Below are 21,708 nucleotides of genomic sequence, written 5' to 3' on the forward strand. Positions count from 1 at the left end.
AAAATAAACCCTGCCAGTTCCAGCTTGGGTCTCCACCTCACTCTGCCAGTCTTCCTCCAACAATGCAGACACAGGAGGAGTTTATTTGACACAATAACTGGTTTCTCTTGTCAGAACTAAATGATAAAAGTGAAACTGTCAGGACAATAGTTTGGCACCATCTTTAAAATTTTGTAGCATTATTTCATTACAAGATTAAGAAGTTTGTCATGTAACACTTCTATCTTCAGTATTCATCATTTACAAGAATGTGAACTGGGACTGGCTATGAAAATAGAGAAGCAGATCCGTAGGATAAAAGAATTATCAAAATATACTGTTAAGAATGTAAAACATTGGGATTTTCTTTTCATTCTACTAGGTTTTTTTATAGTTTCTTTTTTCTGTAATAAATCTATACAGAATCAATAGATTACATTGTCTTTGATTCTTCTTATCTGTACTGCAAAATATAAACCACTAGTTTTTAAGCAAGAATCTAATTCCTTTTAGTAAACTGTGCCTTTCCCAAGTAGTAACAAAGCCATGGAAAGTAAAAAAAAATCCCCACCCAGATAACCAGAAAGCATAATACAGTGCCAGCATCAACACAGTAATTCATTTCAAGACTGGGAACACTAGGTATTTTTCTACTCAGAATTTGTTTGTGTGAGAAAACAGAATCTAGGCTTTGATGAGAAAGGCTTTCATCTGATAACTGGATTTTTTTCTTTTTTTATGGGCTTCCACAGTGCCCTTGGGGACTCATACCTTTGAGTTACTGATTCTCCCATATGGATTAAATACCTTGGCCAGACTAGAGTGTTGTGCCAAAGTCAACCCTCTCTCTTAATGAGATACTGCAATACCTGTTGGAAATCTAAGTGCAGTGAATTGAAAAACATATAGTTCAAAGTCTCAAAATATAGAGTAAAACAAGGGCACAAGATGTTCAAACTACAACTTCCAAGAACACTGATGGCTAAATTTGCAAAGAGAAAATTTTATTTTATTTTTGATTGCCTTGTGTGGGTGGGGTTTTTTTTGTTTGTTTTGGGTTGGGTTTTTGGGTGGGTTTTGCTGTTGTTTTTGTTGTTGCTGGGGTTTTTTTAGAAATAAGAGAAGTCCTGTCAGGGGTACTTTACAAGGATTTAAAAAAATAAAAAGGAAAAGAAAAAATTCATTTCCCATCATTTGAAAATGAGTTCTGATGGAAAAAAGTGGACCTGAACCAAACTGCCTACTGAGACTGTTAGTCAGAGCTACTCATGGGGTAGGCAGGGCAGGATACGCGGGATAAGGACATTCATCTGGAAAATGCAGCCCAGTTTTTTCTCCTAAGAGAAAAAGCAGGAATACCTGGGTTCAAATACCTCCTTACAGACCAAAACTATAAGTATCCATAGCCTGTAGTTTGCATCAGTAATCTTTAATTTTCTTTTTAGGAACAGGACTGATGTCAGGGGAAGGAAAATGAAAAAATCAGAAAGAAAGCACTTGAGAGACAAAAATATTAGTGCTTTGAACATTATAGACAGTGAACAATCATCACTGACCTTAAGAAGTTCTGATATTTCATTCAGTACATTATCAAAGTGTCTGAGAGAGGAATAGTTAACTTTGCTCTCAGACTTTTAATGAACACATCGAGGTACTGTTATTTGCAAAATCCAGTCCTACCAAATTATTTATAGAGCCAGTAACAAATATATGAGCAATTCAGAAACATAACTAGTAGAAGTTATACTTTTAAAGTTCTATGTGATCAGTATTTAGTTTAAATCAATATTTCTTTGGCTACAATTTAAAGACTATTAAAATCCCACAATTTTATAGCTTTTCTATTGGTATTTGAGACTGCTAACACTCAGAAAACTGAAATGTGATGAAACACAGTATAACTTTGATACATTACATGTCACCAGATGTAAGGGCCACAAAAAGTCCCTGGGAATGCAGATCCATTCTTACCTGAAAAAGCCTTGCTCATATTCCTTTCATATTCCACTGATGAGATTGCAGACATCAAAGCGAAATAAAGAGCTACCTGCATATAACACCCACAAACCAGAAACTAAATGGCAATTGAGATAAAGATATGCAGACTTATTTTTACAGCAAAGGGAAATATTTGAATTTGAACCTAAAGGGCTAGTAAGGAATAGAATAATTGGCTCTTTGCCAATAAATCCCATAACAGAACAAATGGGTCTGAATGCCAAATGAAAGTGTACACTTTTAGCACTCACTTTTATTTACAGTATGTATATATGTGTGTAAGGGGTGTGTGTAGGCGCCCAGTTAACTGCTTGCACATCAGGAATTGCATGGAAAATCAAATCCTATGGTGTGAAACCAAAAAAACCTGAACTCCTGCTATGCTGCTGCTACCTGTGATCCACAATGGAATTTGAAACTGAAGTAAAGGGGTTCAATGTCACAAGCACACCAAATTACTGTTTTTTAAATTATATTAAGCTGCTTGGCATTTTATAAATGTACATAAAGAGTTAATTTAAACCAGGTGCTAGTAAGAGCTGGCAAAAGCTTTTTCTGACTTTGTGCTGCCTTCTCAAGATTTGTTACTGACCCAAATCACACCAGAACTGACGAGCAATTCATGGTTCACTCTGAAAACATATTCAAGTTTAATTAGACGAGGTTGCTTTTCAATTATGTTTCAATTTGTTGGACCAGGTAGTAGTAAAATTTTACTACTTAGAAATGCAGAATCATAGATGGGGAAGTACTTTAGGACACAAAATATCTATGACACTTTTATGTCTCTTTGTCAGTCTTTGCAGAAATTCATTCTGATAAAACAGTGGTGATTGAAGCACTGAGTCAGGCTTGCACAACGCAGAAACTTCCTGTATATGCTACAGAACTGCAGAGAAATACATTTTTACAACAAAAAAACAATTTTTCAACTTCCTTATCCACAAAATAAGGGATGGTGGTAAAATATCCATATGTCTTGTGAACAGAGGGATGTAACAAAACAACAAAAAGCTCTCAGCATTTATGCAGAAGTACTGTTTTCCTCAGGGTCTCTGTCTACGAGATGAATGCTCCCTGTGAGCACTGATTCCTCTTGAGCCGAGGTATTCTCCAGCTGTTTATTTGTGCAATATGGAATCTGTCCACAGAAATACATGTAAATCCATGGGTTGGCACAACTATTTAGATTGCCAAGGAGCATTATAATGGTGAATGCCGAACCTAGAACAAAATAGTTAAAGGAGTAAGAGACTGAATTAAACACTCTTAAAAATAAATCACATTTTCAAAGTCTGCTGCTTTCTGCTGCATCTATTCATGTTTTACAGCTAATCTAATAGCAGGAAATTCCCATTTCAATGCAATCTGCAATTGCTGGAGGTATAAAACACACTTTATTGGATGCATTCAGAGTTAAATAGTTTCACATAGCTCTTTTTTGATGTAGTTGCATTAATTTTAAAAGCAATTACTAAGCTGTTAAACAGATACAAATAAATACAGATATATATTTTGACATAAATGTATGTGGAATAAGACTCAAACTCACTCTGACAGGAAGAATTCTTAAAACAAAGTTCAGAAACTACTGTTTTTATCAGGCAAGACTATTATGGGTTTTTTTCCTTTTTTTTTAATCTTTTCCCTTTTTTTTAATCTTTATTTAGAACAGGTGAATTTAAAGTCACATAGAGAGGCTGCCCTTCACAAAGAGGCAATAGCATGAGTTTGACAAGACATTCTTGTTTACACCATGCTGTTTGATAACTCTCTCAGGCTTGCGATTTTTGCTTTATAAACAGCTGGTTGACAGCTTTTGGTTATTTCACAGTTTACTACAGAGATTTCATCAATATGATTTCAGTATTAAAAAAATCTGATGTCTTATCACTGTTCTACCCAGTAAATAAGAATTTTATGACTTTGAATACTCAGTTGCTCTTTTTCATGTCAAGAACCAAAGATACTGCTGCTATAATACCTAAACCCTCTAAAAGTCAGAGGCTTTACTGAAGCACGATACTTTTTTACCATGCTGTTCATGCATCTTTAAATTACTAATCATTCAAGACACACACAAAATAAAGACACATGATGTTTTGATCATATAACACAAGAAGTTCCCTGCACCTAATTGAATACAGGAGATAATCAATCCAGGTATTTCTTTTTAATCCTCCTCAAATGACCACATGCAACCTTTACACAGAAACAAAATGCAAACATAAAGCACTCAAGAGCAGTGTGCTAGCCTGCTCTGCAGCTATGACTGAGGAGGGAGAGCATCTTACCTTCAGTCAGGATGCTGGGGAACCACACGGACCACAGCTGTGCAATGAAGAAAGGTGACCAACAGAGAACATACGCAACAACTGTCACCACTGTCATTTTTACTGTCTTGATCATAGCCTTTGAAATACAGTTCACACTGCTTGCTCGGGATGGCAGGACTTGATTTTGATTTGTTGCTTCACATTCATTCTGTTTTTTCAGATTTATATTTCTTCTGATTATTTTGCAAATCTTGACCTGGCATGTGATAAGAATTGCTGAGGGAATGAAGAATATAACTACAAAAATCCAAGTCACATATGCCCTTGGGCCCCAAGGCTGAATAAATTCACCCCAACATTCAAAGACACCTGGAGATATCTCAGTCTTAGAGAAGATAAATACCTGTGGTAGGCTAAGAATCAGTGCTATAGACCAGCTGGTGCAAATGGGGATGTTCCAGAGGGCTCTCTTCTTTTGGAAAGTAACCATAGGGTAGCAAACGGCTTGATATCTGTCCACTGTCATGACCACTATCATATAAGTAGAGGCAAACATGCCCAGCAACTGTAGATACTTGATAATTCTGCACAAGAAATCGGGCCCTATGAAAACATCTGTAATATCCCATATGAGTTGAGGCAGCACTTGGAAAAAGGCTACCACTAAGTCAGCAATGCTGAGGTGAAGCATAAACACATACATCCTAGACAGTTTCTTCCTTCTTCGCCACAGCACCAGTATGAGAATGAAATTGCCCACAGACGCTGTCAGAAATATGACCCCCAGTACAGCAATCTCTACTTGAGCTAATTGCTCATCTCTTTCTGGTCTTCCAATAGGATCTGACTGATTTGTCAAACTCAGGAATCTGTGAGGAGGAGGACTCTCAGTCTGATGTGTGTTATCCTGCATATGAAATGAAAAATTCTTCATAATGCACAGAGGCTACTCACAGTAGCTGCCACTTGCGACTCAGGTTGACAGCTGTGAAGCACTGGCTGCCAAACAAACCAGCCTGGGTTCGAGTTTCAGGGAATCTTCAAGCAAATCTTCCTGCTCGTGCGAACTAAAGCAGTGGGACTTGGATTGTGATAAAATTCTGTCTCTTGCTGGCATGCAAAAAGGCTTTATATAGGCTCCCAGCAGACAGAGCCTTATGTAACTGCAGAGCCCTCGGGTAGGCTGCAGGGACAGCAGCCAATGGCAGACCGAGCCACACAATTGGGGGAAAGATATAAATAAAAGGCAAACTTCAGAGGCTCAATGTGATTCAATTACTCACTTCAGTCAAAACCCAAACTTGTAAATAGCTGTGACCAGACTCATACTTAAATGACCTTACTCAGGGGAGCTCTTGCAAAAAATTTTCTACGCAAACCAGAGGAGCACACTTCAGGAGAAGTGAGAGGAAGGAAGGTTTATACGTAGATAAAATTGGGTCCCTGAGCTCAGGCACATTGTAACAGCAACCTCCAGGCTCCTGGGGCATGACCACATCCTAAATGCAGCACAGACAAGAAATGCATTTTTCCACAGCACTTTTTTTTCCTTCTTCTCTCTTTTGGAGCCACCTGGTACTAAAATACAAAGAAAAATATTTGTACTGCCCTAAAAATAATATTTTTATTTCAAAACAGGGTCAAGACTAAGAGGTTTTTTTCTCAGCAAAACAAAAAATAACATATGTGAAACAAATTACTTTTATTTGGACTGTGAGTCTACTGAGAATTTAATAAAAAAAAAAAAAAAAAAAAGTGAAAATTCAGTAGCAAATCCAACTGTGTAAAAGGTCTCTATTCTATTATAGTACTAAAGTCTGTGAGGTGATTTTTCAGTATCTAAACCTTTTCATTTCTGTGGAGTAAATTGCATCATGAACACAGGAAATTCATTGCTCTTCAGCTTTCCAGTATGACTTTTGCATAAAGTTAGCAGCAGATAAGAATAGAAAATTTAAACTGATTTCATTTTTTTTATCTCTCACCCTGCCCTCTTTAATAAAAAGTTTTAATAAAATTGATTAGCTTAATATGAAAAGTAACAGATATTTGTATGCAACCTTACTTGAAGCTAGGGCATTCATATCCCTCTGGTTACAGTCAGAAGACTGGCAATTTGAAGTCTTTCTGAAGAGGAAACCAGTAAGGTAAAAAACAATATCCATGCTGCATATACATAATACTGCACTGATTGCACATAATGCTGATTGATCACTGTGATCACAACTATATTATAAGATCAGCTCAGGAAGCTCACAGATAGACTACCATTTCTTTGCCACTAAACATTTTCAGGTACCAACAAACAGGTGAAGGGCAAAATTCATAAACAGGATGCTGAGGTAGACTACAAAAGTTTTTAAAACCTACATGACCTCTTTTCTCTCCCTCTTTCCCCCTTATTTGCCACCATGCAATAGATGTTAACAGTGCAAGAAAGGGTAAGACTATGAGAACAGACAACAGAGAAGCTGAACAACCTCAGTAAAGTTTTCCACTGACAGCAGCTGTAAGTATCCATAATCTAGACTTGACTGAACACTGCTGCAGCTGCTTGAGTCTACAAAGGCTTTTCTCTAAGACTACATTGTAAACAGTATGAATCACAACATCTTAATCTAATATACCTGATTTTTTTTCCTAAATTAAGGCCTATTTGCAGGAAGCTTGGATTCCTGAGGTTCTTTCCTTTTAGTTTCCCCCCTCAATTTGGAATCTATCTCAATTACTGGGAAATAGGCATAGCAAGACCATAAGGGAACAAATGGGCTTGCCTTAACCCTCACTCTCCCTTCACCCATCAACTTGCAAAAGAGTAAGTGAATTTGCCACAAACAATAAACCCCTGGAAATGCTGCTGATGGCAAACACTGTGTTGGACAGCAGCTAGGCTGATCTCAGGTTCTGTCTTCTGATGTAGACTAAGTTTCGGATGTGTGCTCCAAAATTATTTACCTTGGCCATCCTCACTCCACAACTTAACAAAAAGCCAAGTGGGATCCTTATTCTTCCAGCAAGATATGATGTAAACACGTATCTCTTGGCACAGCTAGGATTAAGTGGGTTGAAACAGGAACATGTTGAAGAGAATATTAAATTCAGGGTCAGGTATGGAAGATAAATATAAGTTTATATTTTATTATTATATTTCAATATCGAGAAATTATATGCAAAAAAGCCCAGTATGTGCATTAGAAGTGAATTCTGGAATACTGTTGGAAGACTAACCATAATATCATACATATTTGTATGATTTTTCATGATGCATAAGATATGGGTAGACATATATTTCAGGCAAATGTGTTTTATTAGCTATACGCAGAATGGTCCAACAGGATCCTGGGAACACACAACTCTTCTCGGGTCTACACATGCACACAGCACACACAGTGTCTGGGCAGCAGCCCAGGCGTCGGATCCAGCATGTAGACACAGGCTAAAGGGCAAGCACAATATGAAACAAGCAGCCTTCACTATGTTTCTAAAAAGGGTGGTGGCCCTCCTTGTATAAATTGTCCTAGTGATGTAAGACTCTATTCCATCTTGCAAATAATCAGTTCAGTATATGTTAATGGTTTCATAACTTTATAATTGTGCCCTTTCAATCTTTTTCATCCATGCAAGCAGATAGTTAAATTGAAATTTAATCCACTCTGGGAATATAACTGAGAAAAGAAAATTAAGATAATGGATGAAAATATTTAAGTAGCCTTAGCTGTTCTTTTATGCCAATATTGTCCTCTCATTGCCTAGCTTTGCTTTATTACAACCTGTACCTGTCCAAGTTAAAATCTTTCCTTAAATTATTTTAATTAACTTCTGCTGAACTTGTAGGTATAGACTGTCATCTAATGTTTGTTAGTTAGCTAAAGGGAGAGATTCAGATCACAGATTAAGACTCCAATTTAGCTATCTGCTCTGAATTTCAGAAACACACAGCTGCTCAAGGCAGGTACAACACTAAATTCAGATCACTTTGCCCAGGGTTTGTCCAGTCAGCTCTTGAAAACCACCAAGAGCTTAGAACCCCAAACCTTCCTGGGTAACTAGTTACAAATATTTATTTTCATTGTGAAAAAGCTTTCCTTATATGTCACTAGGCCCTCCCCTTATTCAGGCTACCTTCTCTTGTTCTTCTGGAATGACTTAAGCAAAAGCCTGGCTCAGACCTCTTCCCAGCATCCTCCTAGGCACTGCAGGGGCACTGTTACTACCTCAGAAGCTGTGTCTCCTCCAGGCTGAATGAGCTACATTGAGAGCATTGCGGAAAATGTTGTATTCAAAGAGTTAGTGATCATGAACAGGAATATCTGTTCTACTGAGCCCTGTACTTAAAGCCTGTGCTGACAGTGGTGAATATTTTGAATGAGATGACATCCTAGCCTGTCAGGAGAAAATACATGTGATTGTTTGCCACACAAAAGAAAAGGCTCTGCACTGTGGGAAGAAGGAGGAACCTCTCCACTCTTGGCATCTGTGCAGGAGAAGTTCCATGTAGTGACTGTCTGACGCTGCATAAAAATGGAGTTCCCAGCATTGGAAGGGACCTAAGATTTCCTCAATATCCATATTTCTGGGGTTTATACTACCTTAAGAAAACAGCTATTTTACCACTCTCTTTATTGTTGCACCCTCTGGTGCAGAGCACAAGCCCAGCTCACTCAGCCTCCCTCACCAGGCTACATCTTCCAGCTCTCCGATAATCTTCATAGTGCTATGCTGAACTCACTCATGCTCATCAACATCTTTCCTGTTCAGGGGCTCCAGGACCAGAGGAAATATTTAATGTGTGGTGGCTGAGGAATGCTGAATTGGTGAGGAATAAACATTTTGCCTGACCTATGAATTCCATGTGACCTGTGTGTGTATGAATCATCCATCACAATATTTGTCTTCCAAAAACTGCAAGAATTGCAGTGCATTGCAGATTTTGTTTTGCCAAGCCAGACAAGGAATACATGCTGAAGTAGAAATATATGCATTTTAGGGTTAAATGCCTTTGACCAGTTTCTAAAACTTGACCAGTTTTTACTTTGGAATGGATAAGCAAGTTCTAAAATGTTGCTATTTAAGAAAAGATCAAGTGGAAAATATTGCTATCTGATTTTGATGTAAGAAACCCAGGTCTGCCTCTTTTCCCAGTGAGATTCTGTAGATGTGAAGAGCTAGTAGATTACTGCTACTGCACTTGTCAAGTCATAAAAACCAACTAATCAAGAAAAACAAATTTTTGCACAATTTTCTACGTCTTTAGAAGATTTTAGAGAAATCAAGAATTATTTCCTTAGTGCTAGTGTGATTCTATTTATTTTCAAACATTAAAATGTAAAAGTAGCTTCCATAGGCCTTATAGGGAGGAAAGGCCTAGAATGTGCAGTAAGATTCAGTTACCAAGAAGATGGTAGAAACACTTACTTCTTAATATTTTTTTACATTAAATACTTACTTAGTTATATCAAGGGCAGATAAAAGGAATCAACACAGCATTGCATTAAAATTGCCCTTCTGATAGAGACTATGTTTGAGGAGATGTATTAAGTAATGTAAATACATATCAGTAGCATGAAATGTTATGAGAGCTGCTTCTAGATGTAGTGCAATGGATAGCAAATGGATTCTTTCCTACAAGAGATTAGTGAAAGTTACACATGAATACTGTTCAATACTTAGCCTGTAGCACAGATGCATTTACAGCAAGGTAGGTCCATTTTTTTCACTAATGTAATATTGCTTATTTCTAGAACATGGTGGATAAACTACTTTGCTGTAAGTCCTTTTTACTGGACTAAAATTATGTACACCTTAATGATGTCATACAATCTCCTACAGTTCTGGATTCTTTAAAAAACCCAAACCACTATTAGTACAGTAGTTACATTAATATACAAAGTTCTTTGAACCAGGCTTAACTTCAATTTTATATAGTTAAAAAGTTACATCTAAAGGCAATGTGCCAATAGAAGACAGAGACAAATACATTATAGACACTATTACAGACAGCATACAATGAATCACACAATATAGGTAGCTACCAATGCCTAGTCACTCCACAAGGAGACACAAAATGACGAATAGCATCAATAACTTTATTCCTCAGAAAGAGTAAAGCTTTGATTTGGACAAAACCACTTCTGGGCAAGAGAAAGAGCTCTTAGCAAAGCCAAAAGAATATTAGAAAATGTCAGGACAACCCAAAATCTCATCCATTTCCAGTCAAGATGAACTAGAAATCACCCTTAACTTTTCAAATTAACATTATAATGAGCATAGGACAACATTTTGTCCTGCTATCCCAGTTTATACACCAAAAGGGAACTGTGCACATCTGTGTTTGGTGTACATGTGTTATGTGTTTGTAAATGCTAATCTCCTGCACACACATGACCCAGAAGTCTTTCACTTTATAAGAAACTATGTTCATTTCTCAAATGAGTAAACTAACTATGTATTTAAAGGAAGAGGGCATTACTTTAGAAAGATTAAAGGCTACATCAAAACAAACGCAGGTCTGTACAGCCTTAGAATGTATGACTGAAACACATCAAACAACAATATTTACTGTTAGGCAATATTTTGGAACAAGACCTTCTTAAATTGAGTGCATCCTCCAGTAGGATTTAGCCACAGGCATTAAAACCAGAGGGTAAAAAATGCGTATGGGCCCCCTGTGACTTGTAACTAAGCATGTCCCAGATACTCACTACAAAACAGTACCACTAACTACGTAGAGTACTGCGTGCCTCTTTTTAATCCCTAGGGAGATTACGTCTGAAACAATAACTTTTTAACCTGTTTCAGTAAGAACTTTATTATTCGCTATTGCCAACCTCATTCTTTAGGTAAGTTTCTGATTTTATAGGTGCTGCTGAGAGCAGTGAGTGAGGGTACTACTGGGTCCAAAGCCTGGAAGAAGTTTGCTTAATTCATGTACTTATTACAGTGCTAGAATTATAGTCCACAATTTGTAAGCCATTCTCTAAGTAATGCTTCTTTCCTATTGCTGCTGTAAAATTTCATGCAATTTCAAGAACGTGTTTACTGTAGAGTACAGAGCTTTTACTCATTCTTGTACAACTTCCATCAGGTTATTTTGAGACAGAAATAAATCATTAGAAATCAGTTACACAGGCTTCTGCCAAAAACTGTCTTTTTCATTTGCAGTATTCCAGACAGTCTGGGTTCTCTATTAGGAAGCTAAATGGCCTGATAGCCCACCTGCCACCAGTGTTGTGGAAATCAACTGACAGATAAGGAGTTTCACCAAGGCTCATCAGAGCAAAGAAAAAATTGAGAAATAATGTGCAACTTTAGGAGAAGGAACTATGATAAACCAGTTTCAATGAAGAATTACAAAGCACTTTTTCCACAGATGAGAAATTATAAACAGAGCTTTTTAATAAAGGCAAAAAGGCTAAGATGATACCTAGTACAATACTTAGAGGTCCAGAGCAAAGATCAACCGTATGTCAATACGTCAATACCTGAAGTAAAAGACAATGACAGTCAGTTTCTCCAGCAATACTGAGTAAGCAGTTGCAAACACTGTGGACAGTGAATTAACTCCAGCAGATTGTGGATTTTGATCTCCTTCTATTTACACCAAAAACCTCGGGTGATACTTTTACAATCATACATTCAACCAGATGCTGCAGTAACAAAATTCACATCTATCATTTCTTGAGTGCTGAAAGGTAACAGAATGACTCTTATGATAATCACAGGAGGCTGAAGAGGAATTTATAATATGACCTCTAGCATCAGTCTAAATTTTAAATTCTAAGTAATCAACTACATTATTCATATCTAATATATAATTATTTGATTGGTACATTCTTGTTTTGGCAGATAGAGTTCTAGAATGCATGAAAGGGTGGAGACCATCAGCTGTGAGCAGTGGAGGAACAGGAAATCAAGGACAGACAGGTAAAGGACTTCAGGTCCTGAGGATCCCTGATTTAGGGATCCAGGCACCTTTGTGTTGAGTGGGAAGCACAAGACTGCTTTGATTTAGCGAAGCAGGAAGATGAACAGAAGGACACAGCTTAGTTCCAGATCCTAATAGCAATCTAGAGTCTTAACTCCTCACTAGAGCCAGGTACCTTTATGCATGCAAAATGCAGTCTCTAATGCCTTACAAGCACTTCTTCAAGAAACAGGCTGAAAATTGTCTAGTGCTTTCAAATGGGGTGAGGAAATGGAGCTCCTGGGTGAGGAGAAGAGGAACAGCAGGAACAGGAACAAGGCCATTGACAATATCTAGGAAAGGATTATTTTCAATGGAATATTTACTCAAGTGGTGCAAGAAAACGGGATCAGTGCTATTTTCAGCCTGAGAAGGTTTAAAGATGCCTTTCTGATTTCTTAAGAGAATTTCTTGTTCACCAATTCATTGGCAAGGCAGAAGGAAAAATGCTTTCTCCTTTTATTGAAACTACGTGACTACGAACATAAGAAATCATGAAACTAAGAATAAGCCCTGGAATGTATTCTTGTGCATAAAGCACTCCTATTCTATGAGGAGTGCCACATTCTGATATTTGCTCGTAGATATACATTTTATACCAAAAACTATTGTGTAATGAGAATAATCAAGAAACCAAACCCAGAAGCTATGGACATCTTTGTGGCTGACTTTCTAACTGTGAAGCAGGCAAGTCATACTTCCTTTTGCACATACCCTTCAATTCCAGTCCACTTATCTTTCTCATTTGGAATAACTCCATCATGGAAAACGCCATGGGAATAACTTGGGTCTTTTCTAATTTCAGTCCATAAAGCTGCCAGCACTGGAAATACCCAGCCTGGCTTTCTATCTCTGCAGCCATAGTACAAACACTGAGAACAAAAGATGAGGTGAGATTTGGTGGGATTTCTTATGGTTCTAGTACTGTGCATGCACATCACAATTAGCTAGAAGAACTGACATTTTAGAGTGAGATTCAGAATCTTGGGGATTCTGACCCTTCTTTTTTGGAGGATGTATCTGAGAGAGGAAGGGGATAACAACCCAAAATATTCACTAGCTTTTAGGTGAACTGATTACTAATATTAGTCACACTAATTTATAATATTCTATTAAGAGAGTTGCCCCCTTAGCAAATACATTGCTTTCACACTATTATCTAAGATTCAATGACAATAAGGAGCAAAGGAGCCCCATTACACTGGGTAACTGATGCAAGGCAAAGATACTAAGCAGGTGCAATGTAAGTTTTACATCATCTGCTCTTTGGATTTACAGAAGACAATTTCACAATGATGTGACTACCTGGCAAGGACAGGGGTTTTTTTAAAGTTTCTCTTTTGTGAGAGTTGCTTGACTCTTTCTAAGGTTTCTAGAATTTCTAGAAGAATTTCTAGGTCTTTGACAAGAGCAAAATATTCAAGGGAAGTAACAGATAAAAAGGTAATAAGAAAATAATGTAGAGAAGTTCCACTTGATTATTTTCAGTGTTTGTACCCAAAAACACATCCAAATGAAAGGTTGCAGAAAATATCCATGCTGCCATAAGCATATGTTTAATCATCTTAGTTCTTAATACTTTGAGAGTTTTCAGTGAATGTTCATTCAAGTTGGAAATAAATTATTCAATATTCTATTCCTGAAAACAAGGAAATGTTTTCCCATTTTTGTCTGCCATCTAGTGTTAGGAGGCAGAATACTAATGTTTGGAAAGCCTAAAATCTTTGCTAGCACTACACAGCTTCTGTCCATGTCATATTATGCTGATGAATACAGAAAATATAGTGTTTTCCATAAAGCTTGACTTAAAAAGTAAGATTTAAGCAATTACCTCAGACACCACTATTAGCAGAATACTCCTCTACCAATATATGTTACCTTTTCATAGTGCTTTGAAATAACTGGGTTTTTTTTTAAATTTTGTTTGAGTCTCTTACGTGATAATTCTCTATTTTCAGAATACCATTCATAATCAATATGGCAAGCAAAAATAAACTAATGCTACATATAAAAATGCTATTCATATGTTAGCTTTTTATCAAACATACAGTGAAAGTATGCACAAAACTATTTTCTCAAAATAAAAATTTCCATATTTCATAGATCAAGAGTGAGAATCCTAGACTGACAAATTTTGGAACCATTATTCCTGGTAAATATCCAATTTTTATCAAACTGCCTCATAACCCATTATGACTTTCTCTCCAAGAAGTAGTCCAAGACAAATATACAAATATGAATGTTAGAAGTAATTAATGGCACTGAAAAGTATAGCATGCATATAAATGAAAACAGTTAACTCACCTGAATTATTGACACCACAATACTTTGGCTATAACATGACAAAAATCACGTACACCAAAGAACTCTCTTTAAAAGACAAAGATTCACCACAATTGATGTATAAATTGATTTACAAGTTTTCATCCTCCTAAGAAAACATGTATTAACAGGTATAATGAGAAAATGTTTTGAATGCCTTTGATTTTTTGAATTTAGTAATAGAGATAGAATGCATTAAAATCAAACTACTCTCAGTGTTGTCCTTGATTGAATACAATCATGTTTCAAGGGACCACTCTGAAAGAGCTTTAGTGCTGGGTATGCAGCCTAATAGAGATTAAAAAAACCCATAAATAATAACAACAACAGATTTCTTTGTTGATACTTCCCACAGAAAGTACTGAAATGGAAGTATTTTTCAAATATTTCCCTATTAAAATTTAAATATATCTCAAATTTATTTAAATGGAATGAATGTGAAAATAAGAGTTGGATAGTTGGCCACTATCAGAAAACCATATGTGGATTCATCTCTCTTAACTAAAAAGCAGGTATTTAGTCAAACAGAATGAACTTATCTTTGATTACTAAAAGAGCTTATAAAATTAGTTTATCTTTTAAATAAATTTGAGATAATTTCTTCTTAATGTCATGACTACAGTAACAAGAATACTAAATTGGCAAAATGTTTGGGAAGGTGCAGAATTTGTGCCTGGGAATACAGAAATTTATCTTCTCCTGTCCAGTGTTTTTCAGTTCTCTTGCATTGTTTCATGGTTGTCTTGAGAAGCTGATAAATCATGCACCTCAGAACATGTCAGATCAGACAGGTCTGCTCATCCCTGGGAGGAGCAATGTGGCAAGAACACGTGGGTCTGTGACTGGACCAGAAATGTGAAATCTTTGAATCTTTTCTTTAGCAAAGGTATGAATAAACACACCATACCCCAGTACATATCCCAGTGGTCAGACGAATGTCTGAGCAGGCACAGGAGAGAATTCTACAATGAGATAAATGGGATAAAGTGTGACTGTTTAGGAAGGAACCATGTGCAGCTGAAAGGGATCAGTTGCCTCCTACCTCCAAGACCTTATTTGCCAGTCAAAGAGAAGCAGGATGTGCCCTGACAGGATGAAGCTTATCACGTCCAAACTTCCTTCTTACTGAAGTTATAGGTCTCGTTTTGCCTTAGCTTTTGTTGTTGTAAGAAAGTAAGCTACCCTGCCTAAAGCCAGCTCAGACTGTGGCTTCAGATGGGCCACTGCTTCTTAAGTCATCAGATAAGCTCCAACTTGCTTCGGCACACTGGAAAACACACTAGAGCCCTGGGGCTTACAGAAGAGCAAACACATTCAGGGAAGCTGCTTAAGCTAATAGGGCTGCACATTCTAAAACTATCTGTACTGCATTGCTCTCATGACAGTACTCAGGCTTTTACATGAAGTAGCTCATACATCAACAGGCAGTGAAACTTCCCTGCTTAGCTGCACATGGCACTTAGGGCAGACCCCACTACTGTTTGAAATATTTGGTCTAAAAATGAGCTTAAGCATATATAATGAAATCCTGTGATAAATAAAAGAATAGTAAATAAAATCTTGAGTATGTCACCACTGGGTAATACAACCAGATGTGTAGTAATCTACAAACAAGGCAGGCAGACCATACCTGCAGAACAGGACAGATAGCAGGAACTTTGGAAACATTTAGTAGGCAACAGATGAGTACCTGGGTATGAACTGCAACTGTACTGTGCAAAAGGATCCTAACAATACATGGTTCATGAGTTATTTGTGGCCACTGAGTACTTCACCAAGGAAGTGACATGCCTTGAATGTCATTGCATTGGGTTAATGTGACAAGGTTTTGGTGGGGAAGAGTGGGGAGTGGGACTACAGGGGTGGCTTCTGCAAAAAAACATCGGAAGCTGCCCCTGTGTTGGAAGGTGTCAATTCCAGCAGGCTCCAAGATGAAACTGCCACTGACCAAAGCTGAGCCCATCAACAATGGTGGTAGTGCCGCTGTGGTAACATATTAAGAAAAGTTAAAGCTTCTACAGCAGCAGCTGGGAGAGAGGGGTGGGAATACATGAGAGGAACAACTTTGAAGGCATTCACATCAGTGAGGAAGGAGAGGGAGGAGGAGCTCCAGGTATTGGAGCTGAGATGGCCCTACAGTTCCTGGCAGACTCCATGCCAGAGCAGGCAGGTGCCTGAAGGAGCACTATGACCCCACGGGAAACCTGCACTGGAGCAGGCTCCTGGCAGGATCTGTGGCCCCATGGAGAGAGGAGTCCATGCAGGAGCAGGTTTCCTGTCAGGACTTGTGCCCCTGCAGAAGACCCAGACTGGCGCAGTCTGTTCCTGAAGGACTGACTCTGTGGAAGGGACCCTCACTGGAGCAGTTTGTAAAAATTGCAGCCTATGGGAAGGACTAACACTGGAGAAACTTGTGGAAGACTATCTCCTGTGGGAGGGACCCCATGCTGGAGCAGGAGATGAGTTGAGAAGTCCTCCCACTGAGGAAGAAGGAATGGGAAGAAGGGAAGTGTTGAACTGACTGCAGGTCTCATTCCTCGCCCTGCTGCTCAGCTGTGTGGGGAGCGGGGAGAGAATTTGGGAGTGAAATTGAGCCTGGAAAGAAGGGGAGGGGAGGTGGGAGGAAAGTTTTAAGACTTGATTTTACTTCTCATTACCCTACTCTGATTTGACTGGTAATAAATTCAACAAATTTCTCCAAGCTGGGGAAACTTTCCCCAAGTTCTGCCCATGATGGTAAATGGTGAGTGATCTCTCTCTGTCCTTATCTCAATCCACAAGCCCTTTGTTCTATTTTTTCTCCCCTGACCAGTTGAGGAAGTGACTTTGGTGGGCACCTGGCATCTAGACAGGGATGTCCTGCTCTGGATATGTGGATAATTTAACCAGTTCAATATATAAAAAATATATGATAAAAATTACAATGTGTAAGGAGTATAAATTTTCCTTGGGGAATAAAATGCAAGGTAAGAAAATTAATTTTACTTCTTTATTTGTGAGGAAGAACAGAAGCAGATAACTGGGATCTGAAACTGTGTGACACAACCCTCCTAACCCTCATGGTAAGGTCTCCACTGTTCCACCTGATCCTCTCTTGCCGTTGTCCCCTGAAGTTTTGGGAACTTCATTAAAACTGTGTTTCAGGCAGACCACACAGGCAGGGATCTCAGGGCCTGCTGCTGCTTTGAAACCTGGCCGGGGAAGATCAAAGTGCTCACCAACCCCGTCCAAACCATGAAAAATATATCTGTCATCATTTCCTAAGCATTAAGTAGGAGATGGTGGGGAGCATATTCCCGAGGCACCTGCCCTGAGGAGCTACAGAGGCTGAATAGGGGCCCTTCTCCTCTTCCCAGGCCCTTGCTCCCAGTGACTCCACAGGGTGCGGCATCAGGAGCCCAGTGCTGCCAGCAGCATGGGGCACAACCCGCTTCCCTGTGCCTGACCTGAAAGGCAGACGTGTCCTGGACTGCACCAAAAGCAGTGTGGGCAGCAGCACGAAGGGAAGCGATTCTGCCCCTCCACTCTGCTCTGGTGAGACCCCACCTGAAGTGCTGCATCCAGCTCTGGGGTCCTCAGCATAAGGACATGGACCTCAGAGGTGGACCACCTGGTAAGGTAAAAGCCGGAGCACCTCCCCGACAAAGACAGGCTGAGAAAGCCAGGACTGCTCAGCACGGAGGTTGTGTGGGGACCTCAGAGCACCTTCCAGTAGCTGAAAGGGACCGACACAGAAGGCAGAGAGGATAAAAACTACAGCGACAGGACAGTGAGTAATGGGCACAAATTAAAGGACGGGAAATTTAGGTTAGATATCAGGAAGAAATTCTTTACTGTGAGGGTGGTAAGGCACCAGAAGAGGTTGCTCAGGAATGTGGATGCCCTGACCATAGCAGGCCTCAGATCTAGGCTGGATGGGGCTTTGATCAGCCTAGTCCGGTCCGGATTGTTGGGCAAGAAGCGGGACCGCATAACCTTTCCTGCCCGTTCCAAGCCCCCCGCCCTCGGCGGCTGTGAACGCCCAGGGGGCGGAGGAGGCGCCGCCGCCCTCCCGCGTGCCGCGCCGCACGTCGCCTCCCGCTCCCGCCCCAGCCCCAGCCCGCGCGCGCACGCGCAGCAAGCCCGGGCCGGCCCTGGCCTCGCGCTGCCCGGCCCCGCCCCGCGCGCCGCCTCGCACCACCCCCCATCGGCCGCTCCTGCGCCCCGCCCTCCCCGGCGGCGGCCCGAGGGGCGCTGGCGCGCGCCCCAGCTGTTTCCGGCGCACGGGGCGCGCGCAGGCGCAGTGGCGCTGCCGCGCGCCGCGGGTGTTGTGGTGGGCCCCGCCGCCTCCCGCCCGCTCCGCCGGGGCGGCGCCGCTCGTGAGGGCGCGGCCCCTGCCTGGCGCTCGGCGGCTGCCTGGGGAGAGGGGGGAGGCGGGAGCGACTGTCCAAGCAGGTACCGCCGCCAGGACGGGCCGCGTCGCCACCGTGTCGAGCCGCTTCTCCATCGGGTCGTGGGGCAGTTGAGGACGGGGGGAAATACGATGAGCGCGTGCCGGGCACGCGGGGCTCGCTCGCGTAACGGGAGGTGGGCCGGGGACAGCGGGGCCCGGACTCGGTGCTTGTTTATGCTGCCGCTCTCGGCAGCGTTTCTGGGAAATGGCGCAAGGCAGGAACAGCCCCCGCGCCTGCCCCCGGAGCAGGAGGCGCCCCCGTGCCTATATAGCGGTGGGGCGCGCGGCCCGGCTGCGCGGCGGTCACCGGCGGGACAGGCACAGCCTAGGCAGAGGAGACTGTAAGTAACGATGGCGCTGCCGGCGCCGCTGTCACCTCTGCTGTCACTGTGGAGTCGGCCTGCGCAGGAGTTGGCCTGCCTGCCTGCCTGCCTAGCAGTCCTTCTCGGTATTTGTCACAGGCGCTGGAGAAGCCTGGGCTTGCTTTTTCTGCAAATAATAGATTTGCGCCTGCGGTATCAGGACAACTCTGGTGTCTTGTGTAAAACGCTGCTCCACCAGTTGCACCTTTCTTTGCAGAGTAAGGATTATGTTCTGCCCTTGGCTCTTAGGATGAGCGCGTTTCGTTGAACTTTGCTCAAAGTATTAGTGTCACTTCTCCCCTGTGAGGAATTCTGCCAAGGAGTGGTAGTATAATGGCACTGGACACGTTGTGTCTGCACAAGATTATTTGCTGAAGAAACAGCAGTCAATTTTTTATATGTCACTAAGTGCTTTTGAGAAGTGTCACATATTGCTTAAGATGAGCTTGAACTGGCCTTTAGGGCCACTTGAAATGTTGGGATGAGCAACCAAATGTCCTGAGCAGTAGATATTCTCATGAGATTATTTGATTTGAATGTTTGTCTGTCTTTACCAAAGGGATACATAAGCTTCATCTGTTTTAAACAACTCTGTGATTCTAGTTTGTTTCTCGTTTAGCGTTTCCATTGTTGCATTTTGTTTTGTTTTTTCTTTTTCAGGCAACACTACATTACGGGATTTATTTATTGACATTTTTTTGGAATGAAGTAGAAAGCAAAATAGAAAACGTGCAATTATTTATAAGTAATGACAGTTCATTTATCCTTAGACGCATATTTTTTCTTTCTGGGTAACCCAAAAAATTTCTGGTGGAAGCAGAGAAACAAATACCTGTGTTTCTGTAGACCTAAAGGCTGGAGGATAAATCATGCTGCACACCTGAGAGTTTTTCATACAAGTGAGCCTTGGTGTAAGTGGGCCAGAAGTAGAACATTTTGGTATAGCAAGTACATTTATTGCCATGAGTTTTTATACTACAGAGTTTCCAAACTTTTAACTTCTTCTTCTAAAGGACTTACGAGGGTGAGCATTCGCATGTCACGAATTAGGAATACTATAGAATCTGTGTCTAAGGCCGTGTCTGGCACTCACAGTGAACTGGTGTCACGGATAGCTCGATTAAAGTCCCACTCAGGTACTTTGGGTAAAGCAAATAAAAGTAGTGCAGATGCAAATAACGTCAGCACAAATCTAGAAAATGATAAACAAGTTACAGATGTCAAAACTCAGGACGATTGCAACAGAGACCCAGCTGCAAAGAAATCCACTTGTGCAAGTGAAAACTTGGAATCTGTGTTAGTAAGTTCAAGCGGCACTTGTCAAGATACTCCAGAAGTTTCAGCATCTCCTAAAAATCACCTTTTTCATATAAGCTACTTTTCTACAAATTTTGGAGAGACTTACAACTTCGTAGCTGATCATATCAACTCATACTTTGATAATTCTGTTATGGAACAAGGGAAAAAGAAGAATGCTTTATTACAGGACTCTGAAAGCAAAGAGAAGAATAAGCTTGATTCAGCAGCAAATACTGTAACAAGCGAAGAAAAGAGAGTGGATTCGGCACGTACTTTAGCTCCTGAAGCAGAGACCTTGTGTACTGAAAAGACAAGTAGTGCTCTCCCAGTTTCCACTAAAAAAAGTATTGCAAACTTTCTTTCGTATCCCAGTAACAGCGTACAAGCTTTTGTAGACAGCTATATTGGTGGGTTGGTTCCAAAGTTAAGATCTGATCCAAAAGTTGTTTCACCAGAAAAGAGTAAACAGCAAGAACAAGAAGTGTCTGAGAAGAGTGATGAGGACAAAGCAAAAGAGGCCAGGACTGCAGAAGAGAGGGAAAAGCATCTGTCTCTTCAGAGAGAAAAGGCAAGTCTTTGTTTAATGTTAATTTCTGTATTATTTCTATGTATATTTTATACAAATGTATATATATGCTACACTAGGGTATATACCTATATGTAAGTGTAGATACACATGCACATTTACTTACATAAATAAGTGTACACTTGTGTGTATACTTACATACGTGTGTACACATACTTTTACTTACAGATAAGTACTTGTACTTCCATATAAGTATATATGTGGTGTTCCTGCCCAAAGCAGGGAGGTTGGAACTAGATGATCTTTAGGGCCTCTTCCAACCCAAACTGTTCTGTGATTCATTCTGTGTACTTTGATAAATAAATACATATGTAAAACTATATATATTATATATATATATGTATTATATATGTATGCATACTGTATATGAACTTACAAATACATCTGTACTTAAAAGTAGGTACAGATACATCTGTGTATAAGTATTAAATGTTTTTTGTAAGTATAGATATGTTTATGTGAGTTTATGTATAGGGTGTGTATGTGTATAT

General features: G+C 40.1%; 2 protein-coding genes across 2 annotated transcripts in view; one reads left to right on the forward strand and one right to left on the reverse strand.

Moving 5' to 3' along the window:
* Positions 1-1,025: 1,025 nt before the first annotated feature.
* LOC136360865 (arg8-vasotocin receptor-like) lies at positions 1,026-5,320 on the reverse strand. Its single transcript, XM_066318476.1, has 2 exons — positions 4,272-5,320; positions 1,026-3,201 (listed from the first exon to the last, which is right to left on the reverse strand). Exons 1-2 carry the CDS (start codon positions 5,185-5,187, stop codon positions 3,002-3,004), a joined length of 1,116 nt encoding a protein of 371 aa, XP_066174573.1. The 5' UTR covers positions 5,188-5,320; the 3' UTR covers positions 1,026-3,001.
* A 13,841-nt stretch (positions 5,321-19,161) lies between these two features.
* PNPLA8 (patatin like phospholipase domain containing 8) overlaps positions 19,162-21,708 on the forward strand; it is a 39,522-nt gene continuing 36,975 nt past the window's right edge. Inside the window, exons 1-2 of the mRNA XM_066319036.1 lie at positions 19,162-19,311; positions 19,993-21,199. Of these exons, the coding sequence (XP_066175133.1) occupies positions 20,081-21,199 (1,119 nt within the window). The 5' untranslated portion in view covers positions 19,162-19,311; positions 19,993-20,080. The remainder of the gene's footprint in view (positions 19,312-19,992; positions 21,200-21,708) is intronic.

Source organism: Sylvia atricapilla, chromosome 5 (genome assembly GCF_009819655.1).
Source record: "Sylvia atricapilla isolate bSylAtr1 chromosome 5, bSylAtr1.pri, whole genome shotgun sequence".
NCBI classification, from domain to species: Eukaryota; Metazoa; Chordata; class Aves; order Passeriformes; family Sylviidae; genus Sylvia; species Sylvia atricapilla.